At 48.1% G+C, this 20,288-nt stretch overlaps 1 protein-coding gene across 3 annotated transcripts in view; it reads left to right on the top strand.

The window, feature by feature from the left end:
• Positions 1 to 4,709: 4,709 nt before the first annotated feature.
• Positions 4,710 to 20,288, top strand: part of lsp1a (lymphocyte specific protein 1 a) — a 25,575-nt gene continuing 9,996 nt past the window's right edge. For all 3 annotated transcript variants that reach the window (XR_015106336.1, XM_086149039.1, XM_086149038.1), the window contains exons 1-6: positions 4,710 to 4,938; positions 15,261 to 15,401; positions 18,977 to 19,316; positions 19,557 to 19,687; positions 19,766 to 20,006; positions 20,129 to 20,266. Coding sequence is in view for 2 of the 3 variants with exons in the window: in XM_086149039.1 (XP_086005165.1) it covers positions 4,880 to 4,938; positions 15,261 to 15,401; positions 18,977 to 19,316; positions 19,557 to 19,687; positions 19,766 to 20,006; positions 20,129 to 20,266 (1,050 nt within the window). In the remaining variant the exon portion in view is untranslated. The remainder of the gene's footprint in view (positions 4,939 to 15,260; positions 15,402 to 18,976; positions 19,317 to 19,556; positions 19,688 to 19,765; positions 20,007 to 20,128; positions 20,267 to 20,288) is intronic.

Genomic DNA, 20,288 nt, shown 5'->3' with positions numbered 1-20,288 from the left:
GCACCGAGGACCGGAGGAAGTGCTAAACTCTCTGACCTCTGACTTTACGAAAATAAAATAAAAAACCTTATTTCCGGGCCCGGCACTAGAGGGTTAATCCCCCATGAAGTTTTTAACTCTTTGAAAAAGTCTAGAAAAACGCGGCTTGTCTTTGAATGCCGGACTGCTAGCATCGACAGCCAAATCCAACCTTTCTGCCGATTAGCTTAGCAGCTAGCTAGCACCCCGGCTAGTTAGCCGCGCCGGGCTATACTATGCTATACGAGCGAGGCGCACCGTTAGGATGATGCCGGGAGTGAGTGAATGATGAAGGCTGTTGGATTTGCAGCGCTATTTTGGACCTCGAAATTGTACCGAACTGGACCTAAACTGTCAGCCAGCAGTGGAAAGGTATTGGTGAGTCAAATAATTATCTGGTGTTTCTCAATTTCCTGTTGCTTATGTATTTTTTCTTGTGGTCCCTTAACACCTGAAACGGCTAGCTAGCCGTGTCTATGTGAAGGATGCTTGTTAGAAGTCAAACTTCACTGTCTTCTGTCTTCATCTTTTTAAAAGAACACATACTTGTTTTTATTACGACATTCTGGTGACTCTTTCTATCATATCCTTTCATTCCATTTAAAAATGTAACCAAGGCAGATCCGCACTCACTGAAAAACAAATTTAGGCTCCTTTATTGACATTACATCTTCTAAGTGCAGAGGTCTTTCAAGCCATGCAGTTGGAAATCCTGGAAACCAGAGATTTTGTTTTTCTCTTTCCGAGAGGTTTCTTGCATTGTCTTTAAGAGCGTTGACCCGTCTGAGCTGGGAGGGAAACTGACCCTATTTACCCTAAAAACACAAAACACTTATGTTCTCCCAAGGAGTATTCGAATGCCGTTGTGTTTCAAAGAGATCTTGTTCCTGGCATTTACAGTAAACACTCAGGTTTGTTTGAGCGGCACCTTCAGCCTCAGATCTTCTCTCCGTCTCATCTTACTTTCCTCATTTTTAATAATCCTCTATTCTGAAACCGGATCTCCGTCAGAACCCAGACAGCTGGGTAATGAGGCTGCAGCGGCTCCTGTCAGGCCACCGGCGTCGGCCAGACATCGACTCTTGGATGGATTCGTGCGACGAACTTGGTGCAACCGCCGACGTCGACGTCAGTTTTCATGGAAAATACGAACTAAACAAAAGGTTTAAGTTTTCAGAGTGATGATTTGGGAAACGAATGAAATGTTCGGTGACAGCTCTTCATTCCATTTGGAAACGAATTGAAAAACACTTTTAAATTAAAAACCTAAAAACTACTTCGGAAACAAATCAGAACTGTTGAATTCTTGAGCAGCCTTGATTTCCCAAACTGGATTTCAGGAACAGAATCCCGTGTCATTTCTGAAGTTTGAAACTGTTATAAAGTACAAAGTTTTGCACGACCTACCAAACTTAAAGTTCAGACTGTCAGTTGAAGATAAATCACCATCATGGAGTGAATGAAGTCTTTTCCTCCCCCTCAGGTGAGGAGGAGGAAGCAACGTGACGAAGTATCTTTGGCGTCCCGACAGGAGTAGCAGCAACGCCCTGCGGGCTGCAGGTCGACCTTCGCCTCCCCCGGCGGCATCATCGGCGGTGCCGCTGAGCTCCGCAGCACCGAGCCAAGCTTTTGTTGAAGAGGATCAGGATCTCTAATCCTGCTTTAGCCAGAAAGGAAAAACAGTCTCTTAACCTGGAAAAGGAGCAGCTGAGCCCGAAGGATTTACAGCCTTTGACAAGTCTCTCGGCCTCCGCCCGCCGTGATAGGCTCAAGTTTCTGCAACACTTTCCTGATTGTGACAAGTTTATGAGTCAATTAACTGGAGGGGGGGATTGACCTCTGACCCCGGAGCCCTGTAACTCCCCCAACAAGTACTCTCCTTTAATGCATGAGAAAAGTATGCGGTTACTTTGCCAATCCAAGGTACTTTGTTCTGAGGTTCTCTGACGTATTTAAGAGGAAGCAAGTTCAAACGCACTGAATGATGGTAAAATAAATAACTGTAGAAATCAACATCAAAAAAATGAGTTATTTTATTCCAACCGTTACATTTGTCTCCTAATGGCAAGAACAGTTCTTACTTGCTTGACAGTTTTGAAGCAAAACATGTCAAGAAAATGAAGCTAACACCTAAAATATTAAAAAAAGAATACTAAAATAATAAGAAAAAGTTCCATTTGCTGAAACACTGAAAACAAGACATTCCAAGTTTCAAGCTGTAATGTAAGTCTCAGAATTGGAGTTAAATTGTGATTTAATCAGGAGGTTGCAACTTGTTAGAGAAAAAAAATCAATTCCCAGCAACAAACACAAAACCTTACTGATTTATTATTTTATTGAAAATGTGAATTGGTTTTCCAAGGATGTTTTCAAAGCAATCTGAAATGTTCAAAATGGTCAATTTGTCAGAAGACCGTCGCCATATTCCAAACAAACTGTGGCTCAAGATGTCCCACGTTTCAAATTGAGAACAGAAAAAAAACACGTTCCTCTACGTATATGAATTAAATCTTTATCTCACTGAAGCACATCTTTATGTTTTTTGCTCTGGTGTGAGCAGATCACATTTTGAATGCTTCTGCTAATATCAGAACAGAAATCACAAAACTCTATATGTGCCAAGTAGTTTTAGTGTACAAAGAATTAGCTGTTTAGTCGATGCCTAGCAGACAACATAGAAGAGCCTTTATCTAGTTGCTGACATTCTGAAGAGGTTTCACGCTCCGGTTGGTTCCTCATCTGCTCCAGACGTCTTGGTCAAGTGCCCTTGACTTGAACAGCCCTAAATCCCCCACCATTCACTTAGTAAATATGTTTAAGGCGCTCGGAGCGTCCGCCCCTCTCCTCGAGTCTTCGGGCCGATGTTCCCGAGTCTTTTGTGTTGCTGCTCAAAGTTGCTCCGGCCCCTTCTGACGCTGCTGTCCTGTTTGTTTTCGGAGCGCCTGTGCTGTCAAGGTGACGTTCAGGTCAGCCACTGTTTGGAGGAAATGTCAGCTCCGCTTTATGGACTCTATGTTGAGGGTGGGGGTGCTTGGGAAGGGTGGTGGTGGTGGTGGAGGCGTCCGTGGCGTGAATACACTTTCCAGAATGTCTCTTTTGTCTGAGATGCCACCGGGTGAGATGTACCGACACTCCAGGGGTGAATAGTGAGGAGTGGGTTACCGTAGAAACAGTGGCAGGCTGTACATGTGAGTCACAGTTTTTTTGTTTTTGGGGAGGGAAGAGGGGGCGATGGGGACAAAGAGAGTTTGTTTGTTAAAGCGCGAAGAGGCGAGTTTTTACATGCGGACGGTCAAATCACAGATTCTCACGTTAGAAAATAAAAATAACTAACAACAGGAAGATGAAATAAAGAAACAAAATGACAACGGACATCCAGCACACACACGGCATCTCATCTGAAATAGGAAGTAGGAACTGGACGTCTTTCACTGATAACTGAGAAAGATGGAAATCTTCACCCTCACTCATCTAATGCTTTCCTTGAAAGGATCTCTCACTTTGATGCCAGTAACCTTTGTTTTTCTTTGCTTTTCCAGACTTCCTGCTTTAGCGGGCTTAAATGATGCAGATTTAACCCTCTCAAGGAAGCCTCTCATTCCCGGACGGGTGAAGAGCGCAGCGTTGGACCGCGACCCGACCCCCCTCTTCCGGTCTCCACCTGGACTCTGATGTGTCACTGCTTGACAGCTCCGTCTGTGAAGAGGTCATAAAGCTATCACAGCCACGTCACATGACAGGCAGAGGTCACTGCGCAGTGTCCGGCATGGCGGTGGGGTTAAAGGAGCCCCACGGCGGCTGCTTCCCCCTTCATACGGTGATGTGTTAGAACAATCCCAAACCCGCTGAATAGTCCGACGGCGTGAACGGTGTCCGAGCAGGAAGTCTCACCCGTGCAGGTAAGACGCCGTATCTTTTGGTCATTTCTTTCATTCTCTCGTGGCTGCGACAAAACGATTTGTTCCGTCGCTTTAGTGCGCAAAGGTGTGACACGTCACTGACCACTAGGGGGGATTAGATCCCAAACTAACCGGTTGACTAGTTCCCGCTTTCTGATCAGTTCTAAAATGTGTCAAAGAGAAGATGACCAATTTTCTATTTTTGACACAATAATGAGAAAATGACCAGTTTTACTGAGGAAATAAAAGGAATTCATGAGAATCATCACCAAATAAAGCAGAAATGAAATGGCAAATATTGTAGAACGACATCAAAAGCTCGTGTAATGATTCAAGTCGGGGAAATGACTGTGTTTGCCCGAGGAGAAGATGTAATCTGTCAAAAAAGCGTGGGAACAAGTTAGAACTCGTGGCCACGATGCAACCAAAACCTGGGAACTAGAACGCGGCTCGGTAAATCCAGACATCTTCTCTGATATACACCGACCCTCTCTGTTCCCTGTTCTGCTGCCACCAATCTGAGGCCCATTACAATGTTGGGGAGGTTGGGGGGGCTTTCATACCCCCACGGGGTGGGAGGTGGGAGGTTGGGGGGACCACATGACCCTACATTACAGAGGAGGGAGGAGGGAAAGAGATGTTGAGCCCCGCTGCTGCCGCTGCCGCTGCCGCTCGGAGCTCTTCGATGAAAACCACATGTGGGACAGAGGGAGGGGTGAGGTGTGTGTCAGGACGGGGAGGCGGGGAAGGGGATGCAATGACTAAAACCCTCCCTCTATGAGAGAGAGTCACTGTGAGGTCTGCTGACATTCCCACAAGCGTCGCAGGGGAGGAAACGGCGAGAGAGAGAGAAGGCAGACGAGCCGAGAGCTGTGAGGAGAAGAGGGGGAAGACGAAGAAGAAGAGGGGAAGCGCTTTGGTTAGAAAAAGGGACACGAGAAGAACGAAAGAGGCCAACCAACATGTCCAACGCTCTGCTGAGGAGGAACTCCAGCAAACAAGGCTTACAGAACCTGATGAGGTGCGTTTCTGCTCCACAACTCTCTTTGAACGCGCACACACTCTCACACACTTTGTTTATCTTCACAGAAGGGAAAAGTGCGGGAGCTCGGGGTAAAGACGAGTCTTTTGTTGTGAGGTGGAATTAGGGGGAGTGTTTTAGGTCACGGAGGTTTTTAAAGGGATTTGAGTGGAGCGACACCCCCCCGCCTCCGCTCAGATTAACGAGAGATGACAAAGAAATAATTTCATTCCAATGACAGAGAGGGCGGGCATGTTTTTGTCGAGAGAAATGAGAAGTGAACTGCTCTTAACCAGGAGTGGAACCTCTGACCCATTGCTGGGGTCAAAGGTCACGCCCGGGCCCCCGCAGGTGACCGACTCGCTTTCGATCCCCGTGTTGTCGACGACATTTAATAAAGCCGTGGGTGGCGCTGTTTGGTTGCCATGGTGACGCGGCAGGAAAGAAATGGGATTTTAGGGGTAATTTATCGGTCATTTCTTGCTGATTTTCAGGGAGTTTCTCAAAGTTTGAGCCGATTCCAGACTCAGAACAGCTCCTCTGACATTCATTCATCTTATCTGTCTATGTCCGTCACTGACTGCTTTCAGATTTTAACTGATTACCGGTTTACTCAAACAGTGAAGACAATGTCATTGTCTTTTGCGACAATCTGGCAATTTTTTATTTGATTGGATTCTGAAAAAGGAGCATCACGGTGGTCATCTCGGAGCAAGAAGGTTCCAGGTTCAAGTCCAGCGGTCGGCCTGATTCTCCTCCAGGTTCTCTTGTCTTTCTCCCACCGTCCAAATCTAAGATGTCTGAAGGTCTGGATGAGAGACTGGATGATTGACAGCAGATTGTTGGGGTCAAACCCCACCTCTTACCCCAGTGTGTCTGAGCTGTAGACACCAGGATGAGAGTTATAGATTAAACCTCCCCCTTCCCTTCCCCTGTTTGGAGGGGCTCGTCATCGCCATCCTTTCTTTCACGACGTCAGGTGTGAACAAGCACCGACGTCAACGAACACCTGCTTTGAGGAGAATTAATAGACGCGAGTCATCCGGTGAGCGATGGTCTGGCACCATCATGACTAATCGACCCGTATGCATCACCTGAGATGGAACTGTCACACCTGAGCGACAAAAAAAATGAGCCTCTTTGTTGCTTGATTTGTAAAATAATTGGTTTCTCGTTTGCCCATTCATTTTCAAATGTTTCTTTTCAAAGGAGGAGCAGAGTAGAACAGAAAGTACGACGTCCTTTCTGGAATGCAGTGCGGGGGGGAATTTGAAGTAATATCACATTGACGTACCGCAGCAAATGTGTGTTATCTCTGGGCCCTCCTGCACGTCGGCGCTGGTTGGCGGTCGCTGTGACTGTATGTGTGTGTGTGTGTGTCTGGTGGCGTCTCCACCACGAGCCCGCTGTGAACGTTCCTCAGCGGTTGGAGTTTGACATACAGTGGAGTCATGTGTGTGGAGCCATCACATGCTGCCGTTGGGTCTCACTCAGGATGCTCTCCAGGGGACGGAGAGATGCATCACGTTTCTGTGGTCTTCTGGTGTATTTTAGTCGAGTGGGTCATCAAAGTACCTCGTGTTCTTTCGATGAAACTTCTTTCTCTCCAATTTGTCCCTTGGTCTTCACGCCCAAGGGGTTCGACTGGTCCTCTTGCCCAGTAACTAAACAACGGGAGCTAACGTCACCACAGGAAAGGATCTGAAAGAAATGCCTCAATTGAAGTATTTATTTGAAAAGGTCAAGGGGTGAGATGACAGAACTGTATTTTTGAGGTAAATCTCACTTAATGATGAGCTAAAAATAACAGATATGCCAGAAATAAAGAGTTTCTTGTTTTGAATGTTTCCCTCAGGGGGTTTCCTAAATTCCCTGGATGTTTTTCATGAACTCAGCGGAGGCATGGAAGCCAGGAAGGATCCGCTTACTATTTCTTTTCCACTTTGGTGAATATTTCACTTTTAGATGTTGTTATGAATTCCCCGGGGAAATTATGGCAACATGTGAACCCCAAAGAAAATATTTCCAATATTTGTGGAAATCCCTTTTGACAAGGTTTACCATGTTTCCATTTTTCCTGCGTGTTCTTGCTGTTCTGACATTTAAAATTTGTTTTCTCCCAAGAACCCGCAGAGACGTGAAAACAGACATGTTGATAGCGCGAATATTCGTCAGCTGCTGCCACGTCACATGACGTGGGCAGAGGTGATGTCATCCGAAAGAACCGCGGCCCACGCTTATCAGTGCTGTTGGCAGCCGGGCCTGTTTCTCATCACTCGTCCCAGCTCGCGCTGGACGGTGATGTCATTCGAGGATGTGTGTGCGTGCGTGTGTGTGTGTGTGTGTGTGTGTTGGGAGGGCATACCTGCCTCAAAACAGAGCCTGACCTCCAACCCCCTAAACCCCCACACATGCTCACTGTTTATGTTTCGTGGAGATAAGAGAGCGAGGAATGCTTCAGTGGTGGATCTGTGTGTGTATGTGTGTGTGTGTGTGTGTGTGTGTGTGTGTGTTTGGGGGAAGGGGTGTTGAATGAAGCCTCCCACCTTTTCACATTAAGAGCACGGAGGGGAAAGTAAACATGGCAGGCTTCCTGTTTCAGCAGCTGACAGCTTTTTTATCTCCTGAAAGTGAACGTTCTGGATGCTGGTCATCCTCGCCTCCCAGATTGTCTTCTTCTGCTTGTTTTCATTTGGGCTCTGAATTGTCCCCTCTGACCTCTCAGCCCAGCGTTATTTGTTTTATTTATAATTTCCTCAGCATTAAAGGACCGGTGGGACCCACATAAAAACCAGTCTGTTACAGAAAGCAGTTTTGATCTTAAGTTCCATGCAGGAACAATACTTTTATTTTGTAATACACAACTAATAACTTTATTAACCCCCCCTTTTTTGCTTATAGTGATATTTCACACTTTTTTCCCAGTTTTTATGTAATGTTTTGGGTTATTTTTAATTTTGGGCGAGTGTTATGCATTTAATTTATTGTTTTTAGCTGATTTTTCAGGTGTAGCAGTATTTCCAGGTACTTTTCATGATTGCGTCACTGTGGCTGAAAAGTGGTTTCTTTGTTTTGAAACAAAAACAACGTGAATACACGAGGACATAATGTCCAAACCTTGTAGAACTAAGTACCAGTCAAATATAACTTCCAAAATATCCATCACTTGTGTTAAATTGCCTTTTGATAGGAATGAGGACATTTTTGGGCCAAGGATTTCCCCTTGTAACGTCCTGAGGGAACTCCTCCGGTCCTTCTATGGATCTCCTTCTCTTCCTCAGAAGAAGCTGAGGATAGTCTTTATGTTTTTGTTGTCTTCAAACATCCACCTCTCCATTCTTGCCATCCGTGCAATCATAGCTGATTAAAAAAGAAATTGTGCCATAGATTATCCTGAAAATTCAGCTTGAGATTACTTTTCTTAATTATGTAATGGCCAGGATATAAACTTAAAGCTCACAAGTCAAGAAGTCACACATTGAACAGCGTTAGACTGAGAACAAGCTCGGAAACTTGTTGGAATTCAACAACAAGGAATTCTGCTGACATGCTAACATAAACGAGAAAATATGTAAAAAGTCACAGGTAACGCTAAGAAATGGGTTTGTAGAGAAGAAAAAAGTGATCTCATTATTTCATGCAGTTTCCCCTTCCTGCTCCCACGCCGGCAGGTTTCTTCCTGGTTAGCTGTAGCATGCAGCTAGCAGTGTCTCCTCCTCCTCCTCCTCCTCCTGTTGTGATCGGGATGAATCATTGTCCTCCGCGTGTTCCAACACAGCGCTGACTTCATCCCGCAAACCTTTTCCCACCGTCCGTGTCTGTGGCCGGGGAGGAAGCCGTGTTATTACTGTGTCATCGGGCCGCGGGCCGGCTATGGGCTCACAAAGGAGCAGCTGAGGCCTCAATACTTTACACCTTTTATTTCTGGCATCCATCTTTCACCTTCCCCCCTCCGCCATAGCTCTCGTGAAAAGGAGGCTGACAATGAGGCTGAGGGTCGCAGCGAGTGCGGGCTGGAAGGGGGTGATGGCGTGCGGCAGGGGCTTTTTATCCGCTCGCCACCTCTCGTGGCGGCCATCGCGCACGGCCCGCTGCTCTTTTCTTCTCGTGGAGCCTTTCAGGGCCGCAGCCGCTAGCAACCGCCGGCGTCGCCACAACACCGGAGGCCCGTTTGTCCCTGCCAGGAAATCTTCCCGGAGACGGCGGCTGCTGTCTTGTCGTCCCGAAGGCGCCGCAGCCGGCCGAGCGCATTCTTTTCTTCTATTCACTTAGTGGGAGTAAAGCCGTGGTTTTTGACTTCCTTTCTTTTATTTGTTTTTTTTATTTTGTCATTTTCAAAATACAAATCTGATTGGGTGGGGATTAACCTGCGGTTCCCTGTGCTCACAGATGCTGAGACAGGAATCACAGATTGCAATCTAGAAAGAAATCTGTTATGTTACTTTTTTTTTTTCTCAAATTCCAGTTTTATTAGATTTTTTTATCCTTTTTTATTTTATATTGAATTTTTAAATTATTTTTATTTTTAACCTTTTTTTTTCCAGTCCCTTCCTGAACTCTTGAAAACTCAGAGGGCGTCCTTTAAACCTATATTTTGACTACAGGTGTTTTATGTCATTTTAGCTGAGCTCTTGTTCTGGTTCCTGCATCGGTTCACTTCTTGCTGATCGTTGTCTTTGACCCGAACTGGCAGAAAATCATTTTAAACACAGGAATGTCTCTGTTTTTCCCATCTTGTCAAAAATATTCCTGGAAATCGTCGTTGTCGTGTGTCGTCCCGAAGGCGCCGCAGCCGGTGGAGCAAATGCATCATTATTCAATCAGATGGAGCAAACTTGTGGTTTTGGCTTCCCTACTTTTTGTCTTTCTCAAAATGTATTTATCGTCAAATGCGGAGTAGATGTTGGGGCTTCTGGAAAACCTGCAACTCTGGCCTTTTTCTTTGATGAATACAAAGTACAACAGCTACTTTGTTATATGACGTGGCCACGATTCCGACTAACTCCAGAATAATATGACTTGAAATGTTTTTGGGTTATCTGTAGAATTTTTTCACTGAATGAAAAATACAAACTATTTATCTATATACTGCACATGTATATGTAGTGTTTGTCAAGTCTTCTAAATCCTTCTTATCTTAATCAGAACGATATCGATGCCTGAACCGGCGGGTCTCAGGATTTAATCCCGAGTCGTTGCTGATGATTTTTCCGCGGCGGGTTTTGGCCGTCTGTCGGGGGGAGGGGCGCAGGAAGTACCCGCTGCAGCCGCACCTTTGACTTCCTGTCTGTTTCCACTGCTGCCCTCCAACAAGTCAGGTGACTTGTGAAAAATGTCGTGCTTAGGAAAATAGTAATTAGAATAGAGACGGTCATGTTGAGTGGTGTCTGATGTCGCTGAGTGACTTAAAGTCAGAAGTAAAGATCGACGTGATGGAAAAACATCTCTCAGTCATTGATCTAGTCTCAGGATTCTTCTCGCTGACAGTTTCTGTCTTTGAGAGCAGCTGGCGATGAACTGCCTCTCCGTGGCCAGCTGTCACACAGCCGCCCAGGTGTGTGACGGCGTGCGCGGTGGGTCGCTGATTGATCGGACGTGGAACGGTGACGACCAGCTGCCGGAGGCGCTGACTCACACTTCCTGACCGGATCCTGGTCTGGACCGCACACCTCTGTGGGTCCACCTTCGGTGTTGACGGGAAAATTGCAGTTAAATGATTTTTCCTGTGGAGCAGGTGCAGAGGTCGAACTTAGAGGCTCTGCTGAGTAAACTCTGCCATGAGAGCTCGGTAGTGTTTATTCCTTTGGCCTCCAGTATTTCAGTATTTTCTCCGCTGCCCTTTGACCCCCCCCGAACACAGAGCAGATTCTGGTCTGATTTGGTCCTGGGACTCTCTGGGTCGGTCCTTTAGCTCCGACTCAGGCAGGAATAGAGGAAATTAAATAAATGATTAAAAAAAATAATCAAAGTTGAACCCTTTTTGCATATTTGATTTATTGATTAAAAAGAATCATAATAAATCAATCGGTTTATCACAAAATATTTGAAATCAGAATTACTTTATTGGTTATGGAGAAAATGGATACCAGATGCTCCATACAGAAAGATAAAAACATATAAATTCATGTAAATATAAATAAATACACTTTTTTCTGTTACGGTGAAGGCTTAAATCATACATTTTAAATGATACTCTTGAGTTGAACTTTTTTCAGTTTGCTGTGGAACCTGCTGAAAGGCAAACGGCTCAATGTCTTTTATTTACAGAATGTAATAACATGTTTGTTTTCAAGGAGCAGGCCCTTCAAAGGAGTGGATTGAAGGGTTTAGAGGATTTCCATTGTCGTTCTCCGCCGGTGTGTGTGTGTGTGTGTGTGTCCTCCATTGTGTGGCTTTGTCAGCCCAGGTGCGTCGCTCCGACGGGTGCCTCCGTCCAGCCCGGACCTGCCCGTGGCGTCATTTTACAAACTTCCAAATAACAGATAACCGACTCCTCCGGAGGAGGCTGGAGCGTTGCCGTGAGTGGCTGGGGGACGGCAAACACCTGAAAAATCTCAGTCGTTGGGATTAATCATTTAGCCCGAGTGACATTGTGAGAGGTGGGCAGTGCCGGACCAGGATCCTGTAATGAGGAGCCGCGGTCCCATCAGGCCCGGCTGACGTTTCCACACCTGCCTGCTTTGGTCCGCCTGAGTGCAGATGCGATTGTTTTTTTTCCTCCCGGACAGATTCTGTGCAAACATGGCGGCTTCGCTCCGGTTCCGGTTAAAAACCACCAGACCGAGACCTTGTTGAAAAGCCGGTCTCGGTCCGGGTACGGACCGGCTCATCTGTGGTCCAGCCCGGATCCAACCATCTGCTGCGAAATGTTTTGGTTTGGAACCAAAGCGCTGCTGCTTGATGTTCTCAGCGCAGAACAAGGCTTTCGTCGCTGGTGCTTCTCAAGCAAAACATACGATAAGTCGCTGATAAACCCGGAGGGATTGTGATGTTCGCCACCTTCTGACGCCTTGCACCTGAATATCATCAGACCAAACTCTGTAAGACAACAGTTTGCAGGGAAAAGTGCCAAGTCTGCGCTGCCATGTTCTGCTCAGGTGGTCCACCGGGCTGTCGCCCATGCTTTCAAAATATGAAACCTACTTCGCAGATGTTCACGGGGCTTTGTGTGACACACACACTCCTCTGGTCACAGGAAGGAAGGATGGTGATGCTTTTGTTGCATCAGCAAAAAATGTCTGTTTTCTGTCAGACACCGAGACGACCCATGTTTGTCTCATTGATTGATTGGATCCGGTTCAGGATCTAATGCTGTTAGTCTTTTATTTTGTGTGTATTTTGCAATATTCTGCTTGTCTTTCCCGGAAGTGGCAATCAATCTGGTCATTTTTTATTTTCTTTATCAGCCAATCTGTGCTTTTTGTGGAACAGGTGAGGGCCTGTAAGGAGATTTTGTGTTGGAAATGTATGCGTTCGGCCAATGAGATACAATGAAGGTTTGGCTTGTGTGGAGATTGGCAGACCGCTGGTGGCCACCACATCGTTGCAAAACAACATCTGATCTTATGGAACGAAGAGCCCACAGAATAAACCCTGGTTTTGTTTTGTCCACCAGGGAGGATTGAGAAGATGTCAGAGACACTCCCCTGGGATTGTTCAAAGCCTGTTGAAATTTTATTCCCGCTCTGAAACATCAGTCCGCGTCTGGGGAGGGGAACTGATATGGGGGCGTGGAAATGGCGAACCGGTCCGCGCCTGGTGCGAAAACAGAGCCCGGAGCATGGATTTCATCTTGTGACAGTTGCAGTCAGCAGCTCCGTGATGTACTGAGGCTCTGTGTTCTGTTGAGCACATTCAGCGTCTGGTCCAGGAAACACAGCGGGGCACGGCGGCAGCCAGAACACGCTGTGAGAGAGTTGCTCAACACTCCGAGCGCAGGGAGCCCGGGGTGAAATAACAGGCTGGAAATGCAAAACCGCGGCGAGGTAACGCAAGGCTAGGCTTCCAAAAACATTCTCGACCCCAATCCTTCGGGAGCTCCGGACCCGACGCCGCTGCAACGGGCCTGTTTTTGTTTAAATCCCCGTCCGGTTCAGTTCCTGAGAACCTTCCGTGCTCCGGTGAAAGTTTTCAGGACGACGTGCACGGCGACGGTCCCCCCGTCTGTCAATCACACGTTCGTGGGAGAAGCCGCACATTTGAAAAAGAGGCCTTCTCATTGTCGTGGCTGAAAGATTTCTTTAAAGAGAAAATGAGTCACGCTGAAAACAAACAGGTTCTCTATTTTTTCCAAATCGCAGAAGAGGAAAAAAACCAGCGAGCCGTTTGAGCCCCGGGGTCATAGAACTGCACAGCATGAAAGGGGGGGTCGGAGGTCACAGCTTGTCCCACCTACGTGGATCTGCAGCGGAGCAGATGGAGGCCCGGGTCCATTAGGGAGTCTATTAGTGACCCAGGAGCCAAAAGCCGTGGTAGTAACATGACACTTGAGTGGCCACACGGAGCTGATCGACCCTCAGGTCGTCATGACACCCACCGAGTCACATACTCTGGTGCCTGCCGACGGGTTGCGACATTGTCCTAAGAGAGACCTGGCTTTGGCCGAAGACGCCCGGGTCCCTTTTATAAAGTGGTACAGAATGATCGGGTTGGCAGCGCCGCATTCTGCATGCTCACGTTTCCCTGATTGTCAGGGTTGAAAATCTGACAGGTGGAGGCGTCTTCTTCCTCTTCTTCTTTCGGCTTTTCCCTTCAGGTGTCGCCACAGCGAGTCAACGCTCTCCATCTAACCCTATTCTCTGGATCCTCCTCTCTCACACCAACGACCTTCATATCTTCTCTCACGACGTCCATAAATCTTCTCTTTGGTCTTCCTCCAGACCTCCTGCCTGGCAGCTCCAATCCCAGCATCCGTCTACCAATATATTCTCTATCCCTCCTCTGTCCATGACCCAACCATCTCCGTCTGGCTTCTCTGACCTTCTCTCCAAACATCTAACATGTGCTGTTCCTCTGATAGACTCATTCCTGATCCTCTCCATCCTGGTCACTCCCAAAGAGAACCTCAACATCTTCATCTCTGCAACCTCTAGTTCTGCCTGCTGTCTAAGAACCTCAATAGGAAGTGTAATGAGCAAGCTTTTCCCCTGGAACATAAGCACTCATTTTGAAAAAAGTAGCTCAATCGTATTTTAACATCCCTTTTGTTCCTTGATCCTAGATTTTTGGATAATTTCTTTGATAAGAAAGTTCTTCAAGGACTATTATTTTTTTGTCTGTAGCGATAATACCGATAATACGATCATTTCCTTTGTTTTAATCCAATTCTGTCCAAAGACTTTCAAGGGGTTGCTGTTGGTTCTCAGGGAAAAATTGAAGATTAGTTTCACTCCCATATTATTTCCTGAATAAACTATTTGTTGTAAAAATGGTCTGTATTTGCATCTTCGGGCCAGTAGAGGGGTGAGTGAGCCGGCTGAACCCATGTAAAATGCGCCCGCTGCTGATTTTGGCCGATGTTAAGTCATGGTTTGTCCCGTCAGGCGTGAAGACATGTTCTCTTTACTCCGCGTGAGGCAAATACTTGGCCCAGGGTTTTCAGCCGAACAACATGATTGAAACAATAGAGCACTCAGAGCCAGCAGATTTGAAATTAATGACTGGTCGTGTGTGTGTGTGTTGTGAGAGACAACAGACAGTAATTAATGACTGGTCGTGCGTGTGTGTGTGTGTGTGTGTGTGTGTGTGTGTGCGCTCATGGTCTGCATAAATAAAGACCCGGCAGTGTTTGTAATAAAAGCGGCGCTGGCCAGGCGAGGCGAGGTGACGAGTGCGTCTGTTTATCTCCAAGACAAACAGGCCCGGCAGATGTTTCGCCGGTTGTGCCTTGTCTTGACTTCCCTCCTCGGGTTTCCGTGGCGACGAGGAGTCAGGAATCTGTCGTCTGTGATTCCTGACAAATGATCCACGCCGAAGCCTTGGCCGTTTCACGGCCCGCCGGGGAGAGAGTTTGGCCGAGTTGGGTATAGAACACTGTGGGGAATAATGGAACGGTCCATTTCCACCAACCCCCTTCTCTGTTTACCACCCAAAGACTCAGTGCTCGACCTTTTTCCAGATGATGGCGGCGCAGGAAGAGTTACATAAATGTACAATTTTTTTCCTACATTTAGGACAAATGTCAGTGCTGAGGAGATATTTCATTGAAGTGACAGCTGAAATTTGTTCCTGCTGGCGGGAAAGAGGCTACGGATGGCGGCGTCATCGTCATTATATTCGGGGAATATCAAGAAAAAACACAAATGAATGCGACCTCCCCGCAGGCTGACGGCCCAGAGGAGCATGGAGGATGCCGAGGAGCTGGAGAGGGAGCGCCGTCAGCGCGCCCGTGAGGCTCGGAGTCGGAGGAACAGCGGCGAGCCGCCTGCGGAGTCTACGCAGGGCCACCAGACGGTCGACGGCATGTGAGTGTCTTTGAACAAGATAAGACGACCTTATTGGTCCCTCGGCGGGAAAGCGTCTCGGGTCAGCCATTGTTATCAGTATTTACCAGATAAGCACATTCCAGCCACACACAGTCCCACAAAGATCACGACCACTGATTGGCCTCAGAAGCTCCTCCTTCTCCTTGCTTACTGTCAACCATCCCTACCAGTCCCTCTCATAAAGTTAGCTTGATTGTCTTTGTCTTTAGCACTATAAATTACAGTACATTTGGCAGACGCTTTTATCCAAAGCGACTTACAATAGAGGACATAAGGACTGCAAATAACACTTGCAAATACAAGATGCACAGGAAATATACAGAACAGTAAGCTGGGGTTAGTTTTGTTTATGTTTTTTTTTAAGACAAAAATGCACACATACGTACACACACACACACACACACTGCATAGCCTAACTTGCTGCCTAACCTGATCTAGGGCAGCTCAAGCATCAGCGCAGTAAATAGTCCTGAAAGAGAAAAGTTTTTACCTGTTTCTTGAAGGTTGAGAGAGATGATGCTAGTCTTGTTGCTTCCGGAAGTTTGTTCCACCACTGAGGTAGTAGAACTGAGGACAGTTTTGCCTGAGATCGCTTAGAGCGAGCAGAAGGTACTGCTAGTAGGTTTGTATTAGAGGAACGCAGCTCTCTGCCAGAAACATAAGGTCTTACCATTTGGTTCAGATATGCTGGACCTGTTCCTGAGGTGGTTTTGAATGCCTTGTACTTCCTCTTGACAAAGCTGGAGTGCTGCGTAAAACCAGTTTCCTATGGGATCAAAACTCTGTCAAAGACATTCATGTGATGCTAACACCTGCAGCTAGGCAGGAAAAACAATCTCACCGCTACGCTGCCGCTAGCACAAGCAGGTATCTGTGGATACCTGCTACATTAGCATCTTCACCGTACTGAAGAGAATTCAGATTTTGGGCTGGCTACTGTGACCCAGGTCGCACAGTTTGGCTGTTTTGTTTTTGCGAAGGACCATTTCATTGGTCAAAGTCGACGCGCAAATGTCTCACGGCAAAGTGCGAGCCTTGCTGAGAGGCCAATAAATCACTATTCTGTGGGATTATTTTCTGGACAAAAATTAGCATTCTGGTGCGAAACGTCATGGAAAATGGTCCCAGGGCTCCTCGTCAGTCAGCATCCAAACCTAATACAAGTTGTTATTCATGGGAACTCAGGAAGCCATTAAGCGTAGATCATCATTCAATCGCCGACGGCGCGTCTGATGACTTCCTGTGCGAGTCGCCGGCCGTGTGACCGGCCCGCCACCGCTCCGACAGAGCCCCGCCGCGACCCACAGATGTGCGCCGACATTAAACGAATGTTCCAGCTGGAAGGGGGGGACTGTAAACATCCCCCGGCCTCCCGCCGACAGACGCACACATCTGCCTTCTCATGACACAACCTCGCAGGAATGTTTACCGCACGCAGGAAACGCCGCTGACTTTTAACTCGCCCGGCATAATTACAGTTTGCACCTCCTGTGCCTTTTGTCTCACGGCCGAGACGCCGCGCTGATGTCACGTTGCCTTGGACGGAGGTGAGAGGTCAGGTGGCAGAGCTGGAACACACAGACGCCAGCTTCATTGCCATGCATGTACTGGACATACAGAGGAATGGAGAAGACGATCCTCACAATCCCGCGGTGACATAAAATTCACAAAATAATAATAGAGTGCAAATGCAACCGTAAAGTGCAGCGTTACATTTTACTATAATGTGCAAGCAGATACAAACTGCTGGTGAGGCGAAAAGATGATAGACATTTAACAGCATGAAGACTTAAGTGCATAAATATGTGTTATTTGAAGGTAAGAGAGCAACAGCAGAGATTTTTTTGTTTTGTTTTTTGTACAGTTTAGTGCAAAAGGTCAGTAAGTAATCCTACAGTATATAGGTATGTGGTACAATAGTAGCATGATGGTTTTCTCTGTGACACTGCAAAATAGTAGTGGAAAAAAAGGGGTGTTTGTGTATGTGTGTTCATGCACATCTACATTCCCCCTAAGGTTTCAGTCTGGACATGCAGCTCCAGAACGCACAATCAAAGGGATCAGTTAGACAGAACTTCCCCGGACCGACGTGACCCGACATGGAGGTGTTTCCTCCATGTGTCGCTGCAGTGTTGGCGTGTTGTCCTCCGGACCGCCGCCGCTCATTACGGCCGACCGGGCTCCGAGGCGGAGATGTTCCTCGCGGAGGGGGAGCCGAGCCAAGGGCCTTAATGATGTGAGAGAATCCCCGCCAACAATAAACACACCTTCATTACCTGCAATCAGCCGGCGGATGAGGCTGATGAAAAACGATACGTTCTCCTCAGTCAACGTGGAACACCGGCTCATTAACGGGAACCCGATGGCGTTTCATTCATTATCTCTAAGCGGCTGCAGGTGGAAAAGCCTCGGGGTCGAGTGTCCGAAGGGAAGCTGCGGAAATACTGCGTGTGACCTTACTGCAGGATATTATGCAGGGAGTTTTCAGCCACAATCTATGAAATAAAGCATTTATGACACAAAGATGACACAAAAACACATGAGAACACGAACATTTTCTCAAAGTTCTTCAAGTCGTATATGGTGGTTTAATCCGGGCGATGAGAACATTGACAAGACTGGTGAAAACTTGATTTAGAAAAATTGAAATGATGACTTTTTTGGCACTTTATAATACTGACGCTGTTCTATTTCCACACCGTTTTTTAAAATGTGTCCTCACCCCTGGCGAAGCAGCCGGATTCATAAATAAATCCCAGCCAGAGGAGAACGTCCTCAGCTGGTGTTTGCATGAAGAAAGAGGTGATTCAAGGACGTCGTGTGTCCCTGAAGCGGGGAAACAGACCAGCCGGTGTCTGGACCGGGACCCCGACCCCGGATCCAGCAACCGATACTGTTATAACAAGACATAAAAAGATAACCCGGGGCAAACTTTTACGGGAGCATTAATGCACAGAGCCATTGTTCTTCTGTCTTCCTGCCCGGAGACAGCGAGAGCCGACGTATCCACGACGGCAGGTTCACCGCGGAAGGTTCTCCGCTTCCCGTGGCTGCAGTTTGTTGTCTCAGCTTTGCCGGACGCGGCCCGTCGGCTGCACCCCGCCGTTAATGGCGCCGTGATTAATCCCCGTCCCTCCCCGGCTCCCTGATACGGCGCAGCTGCACTGATTAGGGAAACACTGATGATGATGATAATGGCAACTTGCCCCCTTGGAGTTCTGCTCTGCGGGCGAGCAGGCTGTCCCGCACTAATCCCACCGCATGTTCTGATGCGTCACAACAAATGGAAGCGGAGCCTTGACAACCGTCCAGATTGTATCCCCAAAATATGGATTCATTCCTGATGATTATAGTGATCCCAGAGTTGTTTTTTTCCAGCTGGGGCCGCCCTGCAGCCCTGCGACGCTTGTTACACAAATCACTTCATGCCGTTTGATGGACGCAGAGTGCTCTGCAGCCCGGATCACCTGGCAAAAGAGACGGTTCTGTAATCAGCGTTTTCCACGGCGTGGTGTCGAAGGCGTTTGATCTAGAACTCCCTGGATCCTCCTCAGGTACGACGGCGGCCCGAAGCCCGGCACCTCCCCGTCCCTGGACGAGGACGAGGGCTTCAGCGACTGGACCCAGCGGAGGCGGCGCCGCCTCCTGGAGCTCAGCCAGGGAGGAGAGGAGGACGAGGACGAAGAGGAACACAGCGGGGTCGGCGGAGCCGCCACCGAGAAAACCGTCCAGGCCACCTTCTCGGCCTCCGGACGAATCCACGGGCCGGAGGCCGAGGAGCGGGAGAGGAGGATGAGGAAGGAGTGGGAGGAAGAGCTGGTCCCAGCCGAGATGGTGAGGAGGCAGCAGGAGGAGCAGAGGACGAGGGATGACGTTCAAAGACACAGTTTGGAGGTGGGCATCTATATTTACTGCACGTGACTTATTGATTCTCTCATACGCATGTTTAATTCAAACCGGAGGAAGAATTTTCAATCTAAAGTTCTCCGGTCAGGTTTGAGGCTCTCTCGTTCTCCATGTTTGGTCGAGCACCAAAGAGAACGTCGGGCTGAACACAAAATCTGACCTAATGATGAGTCAAACTAAGAGAGAAGGCCAAATCCCACTCATTCTCAGGTGTTTCGTGTTCCTCAGGCAGAGAAGAGGAAGGTGTCCTACACGTCCAGCGTCTTCCTGCGGAAGGAGCCCAAACATGGCGACACCAACGGGGACGCTGCCGAAGAGGAAGTGACATCATACACCCACAAAAGCAAACGCCTCAGCAGGTGAGCTTGGCGTTTTATTTACACCAGACAGAAGGTCACCCTCCCGGAGAGACCCTCACTCGGATCCGCCGTCCACAGCCGAGGGCCGGAGTCCAGGGAGGCGGAGGCCATCCTGGAGACGGAGCGCCGTCTGGAGAAGATCCGGCAGAGCCTCCAGGAGAAGGAGAGCCAGGAGTTGGAGCAGCTGAAGCAGCGGCAGGCCGAGGCCGAGCAGGAGCTGGAGGAGCTGAAGAGGAGGAGGGAGGCCAGACGCAGAGTCCGCGAGGAAGAGGAGCGTCGGCGGGAGGAAGAGGAGCAGCAGCGGCAGGCCAAAGACGAGGTGAGAAGCTCGGACTTCTGAACTTCTCTGGTCCTTGGAACACCGAGCGCACGACCGAGACGGGAGTATTCTCAAGTTCCTCCCGAGTTCTTCTCCATGGTCTGACCTGCTGCGGTTCCCAGGAGGAGAGGCGAAGGATGAGGGAGGACATAGAGAGGAGGAGGATGGACGCCGCGGAGAGGATGAAGAGCCTGAGTATGTCCAGCGTGGAAGGAGATGAGGTCTTCAGCCCCTTCAGCCCCAAAACACCAACCCACAAAGTAAGTGACTCTGAAAGAGGCG

Source organism: Fistularia commersonii, chromosome 7 (genome assembly GCF_037954325.1).
Source record: "Fistularia commersonii isolate RoL2024-O1a breed Wild chromosome 7, RoL_Fcom_v1.0, whole genome shotgun sequence".
NCBI lineage: Eukaryota > Metazoa > Chordata > Actinopteri > Syngnathiformes > Fistulariidae > Fistularia > Fistularia commersonii.
Note: the sequence above shows the minus strand (reverse complement) of the source record. Positions and strands in the feature narration are given on the sequence as shown.